Source organism: Mytilus edulis, chromosome 13 (genome assembly GCF_963676685.1).
Source record: "Mytilus edulis chromosome 13, xbMytEdul2.2, whole genome shotgun sequence".
NCBI classification, from domain to species: Eukaryota; Metazoa; Mollusca; class Bivalvia; order Mytilida; family Mytilidae; genus Mytilus; species Mytilus edulis.
The window spans coordinates 43,080,110-43,091,075 of NC_092356.1; the positions used below are offsets into that span (position 1 = coordinate 43,080,110).

Consider the following 10,966-nt stretch of genomic DNA (forward strand, 5'->3'; position numbering starts at 1 on the left):
GCTCAAACAAATATTTTACACCACCTATGAACAAATTTCAATAAATTGTGTGACTGATTCAAGATTGGATTTCTTATAAGTTGTTACAAATAAATGTAATGCATGATCACGCCGAATTTCCAAAATTGATATATCATTTCATACTGTACAGTATATTCCGGAATTTATTTAGAAATATTTCGGTACTTGTGCTTGTTTTACTTTATTTCAAAGGGAGATAACTCAGATTATTTTGGGAAAAGGGAAAAACCCATAAAAAAGAAATCAGAAAGCAGTTATAAATGTTAAAAATATTGATATTTTACAAACGATAAACAGGTAAGAAAGAACAAAACAACGAATTGATAAGGAGACTTCTTTTGAAAATTGTGTTTTGGGTTTGGTTTCCCTTTGCCTGTGGTGTAGCAAATGAGTTGTATTTTCAGTTTTGAACATGTTGAACAAATCAAGTATTTTTTTTTCTTCTTCCGAATACAGGAGTAGACTCCTAGGTATGAGTGTAAAACTTCCCGGAACTTGTGTATACAATGTATACATGTTATAGTTAGATTAAACACATTAATCACATTCCGTCGTACAAAGGCATCCCAGAAAAAAAAAATAGCCTTGCCAGACGTCATAATTATTTGGACTAACATTTATCCTTTGATATTCAAGTTATACAAAGTGTAATGGGTAGATTTCAAGTGACACTCATAATTAAATTCTCCCTTAGGCGAGTCCACTAGTCCTGGACTTAATAAAAATATGTCTTACTATACAAATCCTTGTCATTTTCAATACAGTGAGTCAAAAGACACATCAAGACAATTAACAATGATTAAAGGTTGGACCGAATTAGCCAAAATGTAACATCCTTTTATAGCAATTTTTAGAAAATAATCTAAATTTTATTTTATTGCCTTGCTCTATCATGTCTATTCTGTCATAGTAACTTAAAGAATAAATTAGACGGCATTTGGCATTTCGTCTTCACACTCTTGAACTCACCAAGGCCAAAAATAGAGGGTCCCGTGATTGCCTACAAAATGTAATTGAGGTTGAGGAGTTCAAAGTTTAAGGGCCAAGTGAGCTTTAATTTTCTCACTACTTGGCGTCCATCATCTGTGGCCTGTCGTCCGCCGTCTGCCGTCATTAACTTTAACAAAAATCTTCTCCTCTGAAACTGCTGGGCCAAATTTAACCCAACTTGGCCACAATCATCATTGGGGTATCTAGTTAAAAAAAATATGTCCCATGACCCGGCCAATCAACCAAGATGGCTGCCATGGCTAAAAATAGAACATACATGTAGGGGTAAAATGTAGATTTTGGCTTATATCTCAGAAACCAAAGCATTTAGAGCAAATCTGACATTGGGTTAAATTGTTAATCAGGTCAACATCTATTTGCCCTGAAATGTTCAGATCAATTGGACCTGTTGTTAGGTTGCTGCCCCTGAATTTGTAATTTTATGGAAATTTTGCCGTTTTTGGTTGTTATCTTGAATATTATTATCATGATTATAGAAAGAGATAATACAAATGTATACATGTACATTTTTTTGTAAACAGCAATAATGTTTAGCAAAGTACATGTAAGATGTCAACATGACCAAAATGATCAGTTATATCCCTTGATAGTCAATTTTTAACAATTTTTTCAGAAATTTTGTAATCTTTTACAAAAATCATCTCCTCTGAAACTACAAAATGAACTACTAAAACAAATTTAACCAAACTTGTCCATAATCACCATTAGGGTATCTAGTTTTAAAATTGTGTCTGATGACCCTGCCCGCAAACCAAGATGGCATACATAGCTAAAAATAGTACATAGGGTAAAATGCAGTTTTTGGCTCATATCTCTAAAACCAAAGCATTTAGAGCAAATCTGACATGGAGTAAAATGTTCATTAGATCTGCCCTGAAATGTACAGACCATTCAGGCAACCAGTTGTTGGGTTGCTGCCCCCGAATTGGTAATTTTAAGAAAATTTGGCAGCTTTTTGGTGTTTATCTTGAATATTATTATAGATAGAGATAAAATGTAAACAGCAATAATGTACAGCAAAGTAAGACCTAAAAATTACTTTAGGTACATTTAAGACCTAAAAATTAGTCAACATGACTAAAATGGTCAATTGACTCCTTAAGGAGTCATTGCCCTTTACAAATTACAGTAATTTTTTTAGCAATTTTTACAAAATATTTTCAACTGTAACTACTGGGCCAAGTTCATTTTAAAAAGAGGCAAGCAGCAAGATTGTTCAGTAAAGTTTGATCTACAAATACATCATCATCACCAAAACAAAATTTTGTTATGAAACCATCTGTGTCCTTCAGTTTAATATGCAAATAGACCAAGGTGAGCGACACAGGCTCTTTAGAGCCTCTAGTATTTGTACTTATCAGTATTTGCCTTGTCTGCCTTTAATAAAAGAATAATAACTTATCTATGACTCTATAATATTTTATTTACAGAATCAGGGTAGACACTAGGAGATTTAAAATTATGAAATATCACTGTCCATATCAATTATTCATTAAATTTTATCTATAAATTATCAAAATGTTTTTAATATTTTATTACTGTATGATTATTTTTTTCAGCAATTACGTTTTTCATTTTGTTTTTTTTCAACAATTATTCAAGAACCTGAAGAAGCTACAGTTTATTTTAACCATTTATTATTTACACAGTCGGATTATGAAAATTCTCAGTAATGAGCTGATCTACATGTAGAAACCTATGAAACAACCAAGCAATGAAAAGACTAGTGAAACTCTAGCTAAAATTGGTTTTTATAATCAATACTTTCTGACAATTTGTTGCCAGTCCATCTGCAAAACTCACTAAACATAATATGTCCTCATGTCCCCATAGGTGTGTTTTCTAATGTTCAATTTAAAGAAAATTCAGCATTCCCCAATCTTATTCAAATCTATAACAGAGTTTGAACAAAAAAGTATGTTATTGTCTCTTATATAAGGCTCTCATTTTGTGTGGTTTTCCAACATGTTAAGAGAGAAAACACCTGTTTTAAAAAAATTTGGATGATTTTTGTGCATTTAACAAGTCAGATTTCAGAATAATGATGAATATAAGTTTTTTTTTATGAAATAATGCTCTACCTCCTTCATAATCCTCTTAATATGCAACATCAATCTCTTTGAATAATTTAAAGCATTACCATGGTTTTCATAAGACCTGTAGTTAGAAAATAATTTCAAGTCAAGAGAAGATCATTAAAAATAGTATTAGATCGAAATTAATTTACATAGTTTTTATATATTCATAATTGAAAAGCCAATCTTAAACATTAAAGGTCTTACTTTTCTTTTCATCTGTGACGATTTTAATTATAGATATTTATTGTTTTGCCATAAACTCAATAGTTTTTTTCTCGACTCTTTTTATTAAATGCAGTACAATGCAGATCATGTATAAGCACTGTCAATTGTAACAAAAATTATTTGACAATTTATGAATGAATATAGATATTACATTTGCTTTGGAGTTACTCCTCTTTCAGTGATATCACATGTAATAATTTGAAAGATGGACGTTGTAAAAATTTATTAACATGTCATTTTCTATGTTTTCAGAAAGATAACAAAAGAAGACAAAATTGGCAAACTGCTCAAAACATGCATACATTATTAGATTTCTTAATTCAACCTAACCTATTACTTCTTTCTGCTCAAAACATGCATACATTATTTGATTACTTAATTCAACCTATATTAAAGAAGATGTGGTATGATTGCCAATGAGACAACTATCCACAAAAGACCAAAATGACACAGACATTAACAACTATAGGTCAATGTACAGCCTTCAACAATGAGCAAAGCCCTTACCGCTAACCGATTACTTCTTTATGATTGGAATATCTTCAAATTACTGAATGTGATTGGTTTGTTCCATTATTTTTGAGAAACAACTGATTTTTCAATGTTGTACAATTTAGTCGTCTCAATTTGTTTTTACACAAGTTCTGTAGTCTTTTCTTCTGGTATGATGATTCACTTTAGTTTAAGTTAGTTCATTTCTTTCTATCAAATGTAACAGCCAAATATATATATACCAACTGGTTGTTTTGTAGGTAAAATTTTGGCAAAAAGTGATTTATAGTATTTTGTATAATTTCAGTAAGAAATAAAAATGGTAAAAGAGACAACAACATTGGGAGATGGGAGATCTGCAGATTCGTTCAGACCACAAGATATCCAAGTACCTAATATAGTTGTTTGGGGTAAGGATATACATGATTAAACAAGCTATTATTCATTGATGAATTTAGAATGATTGAGAAACTGAGGGTCAACTCCATCACACAATATTGACCGTAGACAAATATTAGATTGATTTAGCTTTTCCTTTTACATGTTTTATGTCCCTATTTGTTCATAAAACTCCTAAAATATTCAAACAATCCTTTGCATTCAAAGTTTGACTCTGGGTCTCTCAGATAAAGCGTTTAAAATCCAGTATTGTTTTTTCAAGATCTCTGAATTCATACTATTAATGTTTTTTTTTTATTTACTAATCCTAAGCATGACATCTATTCATTTAATATAATTCAAAGAAGATATTTTGTAAATTTTAATTTCACAGTAACCAAACAATGTTCATGATCATGATAATGAGTATCAAGAGGTTATCATGCAGGCAATCCTCAGAATGTTCCTGTTATAAATACATGTACATGTAGATAAGATAGTTGATAATTTCATCATGGGAAACAACTGATGAATTCTCCCATCAAAATTTGAATTTTATTCTTCAGAATCTACAAGACAGGTACAGAATTGGGAATTAGCCTATGTATCAGAAAAAATAGCAGAACAACCTAAAAACCAATGGAGAATTAGACAACAGAGTAAGTCATACATCACCATTCATTTGAAAATATATGTTGGTAGAATTTATATTTTTTTATAAATTTAAATCAGAACCCTGAAGAGGTTCTACCATTACACAAGAGTCATAAAAGAGAATCTGGATGGAGTTTACTGAACAGAGAATAATAGTGCATTATACATGTCATATTTATTTTAATTTTACCGGTCCCCTATGAAACTAAAAATTAGAGAATACAATATCAAGTCGTAATATGTGTACAAACTTTTTTCAAGCTGAATTTAAGTATTTAGGGGACATTATACAATTATTGACTTTTGATAAGGTTGAGCAAACCTCTGGTGTTGATATTCATTGTATCAACTGAAATCAAAAATCAACAATTGTTTTATTACATGTATATGATTTTTTATCGTCTTTAATTTTCAAGTTTTTTCTTAAGAAACTGTTAAAACTGCTGCCTGTTTTATACTAAATATCTCATGATCTTAAATTAAAAATGTTCAAAAAAGTTTACTAAAAACAAATTAAATATATCAAATACAAGAAGAACAGAAAAAATACACGAAAAAACAAGAAGAAAAATAGACAAAAAGCAGGAAATTACTTGACATCATTAACCTACGTCATTGATGTTGCCTTGAAAAATCTATATTTGGGTACATGAACGCTGTTCAACATCTTTTATTAACCTCTCTTAATTTTTGCCATGGTGAATATAACGTTTAATTAAAATAGATCTCCTATGCTTGTAGCCAAAGAGAGAACAGAAAATTTATAGTCATATAATAATTCTTTATATATATTCTTAATGCAAAAGTTTCCAAATATGTTCACATGGTGAAGTACTGACTTGAATTATTTACTTGTTTTAAAAATTCCAATAGGGAACATACTTTACATTATTGTAGTATTTAACCAATTTTTTAAGACGTTTTGGCCATTGGCCTTCTTCAGTTTCTTCATTTTTCTTTATAACTACATGGCTGACATTTCTTCACAACTACATAGCTGACATGGGAAGAAAAATAAGGAAACTGAAGAAGGCCAATGGCCAAAACATTTAGAAAAATATGTTTAATACTGCAATAATGTAAATTATTTAAAAGGCCATTAAAGTAATATTTGCTATACTTCTTTTGCATTTCAAGCCATTTTTGCCTTCATATTTTACTATCAATTTAATATCAAGCTATGTGATGATATTACTTCATCAAGTTCCACGTTTCATAGCTTTAAGAATACTGTGTATTTAGTAAATGAATGCAGTTACACTCCCTTTGCCTCATATTGATTGTAATCATAGTAGTTGTTTGCCTTTTAGCATGACCCATGTTTTAAATGTATTGAGAAAACTAAAATGAAATTTGGAATTAATTAAATTGGAATATTATTTCATTTGAACTTTTTCCAGATAACAATCTCTTGACATCAGTTGTCCATTAACTTTTTTTTAAATCCATATGTTTGAAACCACTGGGACCTTTTGAATAAAATTTTGTCTGAATCATTCATAAGAGTTGTATCTGTTGATGCTTTCAAGCAAATATGGCTGCAAGTTATATAGATTATACACATTTGTTCCCTTTTCTCTGCAGTTATTATCTTTTTGAGAATTGTATATTGTGGACTTACTATTTGATGTTAAACTTTGCCAGTAATATTATGTGAGTCAGTGATTAACCTAGTCAATTTATTGAGAGCCATGGTAATATAATGGAGATGTTCTGCACATGTATATGCACTAATTAGATATGTTCAGAATCCCAAAAGCACAACAATAAAACACATCTAGATGTAAACATAATTTTTTTTTTAAAAGTTATCCATCTTTTATAGTGAAACCAATATTAACATCATTAATTTATTTTTACAGTGGAAACAATATATGGAAGACAGAAATTAGAATATTTAGAAGACAGAGATCGAGCATTAAAAGGAGAAGTGTTTTACACATGTTTACTGAAGTGGAGAAGACAACAAGAAAATGGACTTGCTCAAATATGCAAATTAGCACAGCTTCTCAGAGAGACAGGGTTTCTGGAGGTTGCAGAATCACTACAGCCTTGACTACTATGATAGTGTGTTCTTTTATCTTATGTATATAGATAAATGCAGGTTCCCATTGTATAAATGAGGTGATGGTGAATCAAAAGCAACCATACATAATATAATGATTGGTTATTGTAAGACCCATTATAACTTGATTGGTTATTATAAGACCCATTATAACTTGATTGTAGACCATTAACCTGTCAATTCTTGTAAAGATCATTAAAACTAAAAAAATTAAAAAAACACATTATTATTTAACGCATACTATCACTGTATGTTGTTTATCATTTTGTAGCTTTATCCTCAGGACTATTTTCAAAGTCACAGTATATTACATGAAAGACTAAGTGAAGATTTTAGCATAAAATGTAGGTGATTGTTTTGTAGCTTTATCCTCAGGACTATTTTCAAAGTCACTGTATATTACATGAAAGACTAAGTGAAGATTTTAGCATAAAATGTAGGTGATTGTTTGGTAGCTTTATCATCAGGACTATTTTCAAAGTCACGGTATATTACATGAAAGACTAAGTGAAGATTTTAGCATAAAATTTAGGTGATTGTTTGGTAGCTTTATCCTCAGGACTATTTTCAAAGTCACGGTATTTACATGAAAGACTTAGTGAAGATTTTAGAATAAAATGTAGGTGATTGTTTGGTAGCTTTATCCTGCGGACTGTTTTCATAGTCACAGTATATTACATGAAAGACTAAGTGAAGATTTTAGCATAAAATGTAGGTGATTGTTTGGTAGCTTTATCCTCAGGACTATTTTGAAAGTCACGGTATATTACATGAAAGACTAAGTGAAGATTTTAGCATAAAATGTAGGTGATTGTTTGGTAGCTTTATCATCAGGACTATTTTCAAAGTCACGGTATATTACATGAAAGACTAAGTGAAGATTTTAGCATAAAATTTAGGTGATTGTTTGGTAGCTTTATCCTCAGGACTATTTTCAAAGTCACGGTATATTACACGAAAGACTAAGTGAAGATTTTAGCATAAAATGTAGGTGATTGTTTGGTAGCTTTATCCTCAGGACTATTTTCAAAGTCACGGTATTTACATGAAAGACTTAGTGAAGATTTTAGAATAAAATGTAGGTGATTGTTTGGTAGCTTTATCCTGCGGACTGTTTTCATAGTCACAGTATATTACATGAAAGACTAAGTGAAGATTTTAGCATAAAATGTAGGTGATTGTTTGGTAGCTTTATCCTCAGGACTATTTTCAAAGTCACGGTATATTACACGAAAGACTAAGTGAAGATTTTAGCATAAAATGTAGGTGATTGTTTGGTAGCTTTATCCTCAGGACTATTTTCAAAGTCACGGTATTTACATGAAAGACTTAGTGAAGATTTTAGAATAAAATGTAGGTGATTGTTTGGTAGCTTTATCCTGCGGACTGTTTTCATAGTCACAGTATATTACATGAAAGACTAAGTGAAGATTTTAGCATAAAATGTAGGTGATTGTTTGGTAGCTTTATCCTGCGGACTGTTTTCATAGTCACAGTATATTACATGAAAGACTAAGTGAAGATTTTAGCATAAAATGTAGGTGATTGTTTGGTAGCTTTATCCTCAGGACTATTTTCAAAGTCACGGTATATTACACGAAAGACTAAGTGAAGATTTTAGCATAAAATGTATGTGATTGTTTGGTAGCTTTATCCTCAGGACTATTTTGAAAGTCACGGTATTTACATGAAAGACTAAGTGAAGATTTTAGCATAAAATGTAGGTGATTGTTTGGTAGCTTTATCCTCAGGACTATTTTCAAAGTCACGGTATATTACATGAAAGACTAAGTGAAGATTTTAGCATAAAATGTAGGTGATTGTTTGGTAGCTTTATCCTCAGGACTATTTTCAAAGTCACAGTGTAAATGGAAGACGATAGAGAATTGAGCATTTCTACATAAATTGTATGTGATCATTTGGTGGCTTGGTCCTGGGGACTGTCTTTATATTCACTGTGTATTGGAAAACCTGTGAACATTTCAGCATAAAATGTAGGTGATTATTTGATTCAAAGATGCCCTTAAGTTATTGAAATGTCAGAATGATTGATTCACTCTTATTTTAAAAGATAGATATCTTCTAGATTTTCTTGAGACATGATCCAATATACAATTGAAGGATATTAAAATTAAAATATATTTAAGAGAGGTATCTATATAAGATCAAAGTGTACAGTCCTGAGAAAACATCTATTTATCTAGTCAATTTCTCCATTGATCAATTTCATTGACATGATTAATGACCTTACTGTTGAAATATCAGAAATTAAGTTTCTATAGGATTGGAAATTAAGGAAGTGGTAAGAGTATGATGTTGAGACAAGTTTCACCTAAATTGATCTACATTTCTTTGTTCTATTATTATAATATTGCTTTTACTGTTGGATTGTTTTATGTGATATCCATTCAACGTGGCTCGGTACTTAAACATCCCGTCATTGTGTTTGTATTATCTTTCATAATGCGTATAAATATGCGACTTTTTGTGTTTCTTTGGTTCTTATAACGTGACTCTGTACTTTAAAAAATCCCGTCAATATAATATTGTTTTATTATATGTCATTATGATATATTTCTATTATGAATTAGAAAATACGTTGAACCACAAACGTCAAAATTATTCAATCGCGTAGTGGAATGAACTTCTACTTCTACTTCTATGTGGTTAATCTGCAGTCGGAAATTCCATAACGCAAATATACTGTGCGCGTGTGTCAACCAGTACACGCCAAGTTAAAAATAACAAACTTTGTGTATTTACAGGAACAAAAACAGATAAAATTATGTGATGTTTGCAACAACTGTACAGGGTTAAAATCAGGTATCAATATTTACGCCAGGAACTGCCACACACAGACCCGGAAGGCGACTGTTGTGGGAGCTTGGATGGCACATTCAGGTAGTTGGTTCCAGTCAACAATTGTTCTTGGGATGAAACTGTATTTATAGGCATCCGTTGAAGTGCTGACTCTGGAAAACCTGTCTCTGTGGTATTGTCGGGTTGTTACAGTTGGTCTTCTGATGTAATCTGGAATAATGACTGATGCTTCACCATGTAGGATCTTATAAAGGAGTATGAGCCTGGCTCCTTGTCTGCGTGTTGCTAATGTTGGCCAGCCAAGTGTCTGTAGGATGTTGGTTACAGTTCCTGGTTCCCGAGAATAGGTTGATGTTACAAATCGGGCAGCTCTTCGTTGTACCATCTCGATTTGTGGAATCTTATAAATTCTATATAACTTTTGGACTATTTTAAATCTCGGTCTATTTCTGAAATTAATTCTTACATACTTTGAATTTTTAACCCTGTATGCTAACATTGCACATGTGAAATTTTTAAATTGTTTGTATATACATTGAACGACAAATTTATGTGACGTATACAATTTTCTGCCTCAGACACGCGAATTAATGAATGTGTTCGTAGATAGATGTGTTTTGTGTTCTGTTAAGTTGTTCCTTTTAAAATTGTTACACGATGATGACTGCTGTACCCGTATTTTGACTATTTTATTTATTATGTCTGTTTAGTTCACGCATCATTGTCAATATAACGGAATTTTATGAGACTGTCATCAAAGTGAGAGGTTTAGTGCTTTGAAACCAGGTTTAATCCACCATTTTCTACATTTGAAAAAGGCCTGTACCAAGTCAGGAATATGACAGTTCTTGTCCATCAGGTTTTGAGTGTTTTGTCATTTGACTTTGCCATGTGATTATGGACTTTCCGATTGGATTCTCCTCTAAGTTCAGTATTTTTGTGATTTTACTTTTTACATTGCATAGTGCTTCAAAACTAAGACTCAGCTTGTGGGTCAAGTAAAAAGCAAATATTCTTCATCAGTTGACATTGAAATAGTGAATGCAAACTTCATTAGATTAATATTTACTTCCAATATATGACAGTATAATTTCCTGTTGCACAAGTTAGCGGGTACCTAGAACTACCGTGTGTTCGTCAGTAAACTTGTTTGGATCATATTTTGCCAGGAATTGTTGCAAGCGGATCTCCTCATGTATTTGTCAAATGGCTACGATTGAGT

At 31.3% G+C, this 10,966-nt stretch overlaps 2 protein-coding genes across 2 annotated transcripts; one reads left to right on the forward strand and one right to left on the reverse strand.

Annotated features, from left to right (window-relative positions):
* Positions 1–200: 200 nt before the first annotated feature.
* LOC139502141 (uncharacterized) lies at positions 201–7,143 on the forward strand. Its single transcript, XM_071291517.1, has 4 exons — positions 201–318; positions 4,135–4,237; positions 4,772–4,864; positions 6,722–7,143. Exons 2-4 carry the CDS (start codon positions 4,147–4,149, stop codon positions 6,913–6,915), a joined length of 378 nt encoding a protein of 125 aa, XP_071147618.1. The 5' UTR covers positions 201–318; positions 4,135–4,146; the 3' UTR covers positions 6,916–7,143.
* Positions 7,144–9,757: 2,614 nt separating this feature from the next.
* On the reverse strand, positions 9,758–10,129 carry LOC139500340 (uncharacterized). The gene has a single exon (XM_071289081.1). The coding sequence runs from the start codon at positions 10,127–10,129 to the stop codon at positions 9,758–9,760; it is 372 nt and encodes a 123-aa protein (XP_071145182.1).
* Positions 10,130–10,966: the final 837 nt, after the last annotated feature.

What these genes read in the sequence shown, in the direction of transcription:
- LOC139502141 (XM_071291517.1), top strand. Translation starts at nt 4,147, where the DNA reads ATGGTAAAAGAGACAACAACATTGGGAGATGGGAGATCTGCAGATTCG. An exon ending in ACCTAATATAGTTGTTTGGG is followed by an intron (nt 4,238 to 4,771) that starts GTAAGGATATAC and finishes TTTATTCTTCAG; the next exon opens with AATCTACAAGACAGGTACAG. An exon ending in ATGGAGAATTAGACAACAGA is followed by an intron (nt 4,865 to 6,721) that starts GTAAGTCATACA and finishes TTATTTTTACAG; the next exon opens with TGGAAACAATATATGGAAGA.
- LOC139500340 (XM_071289081.1), bottom strand. Translation starts at nt 10,129, where the DNA reads ATGGTACAACGAAGAGCTGCCCGATTTGTAACATCAACCTATTCTCGG.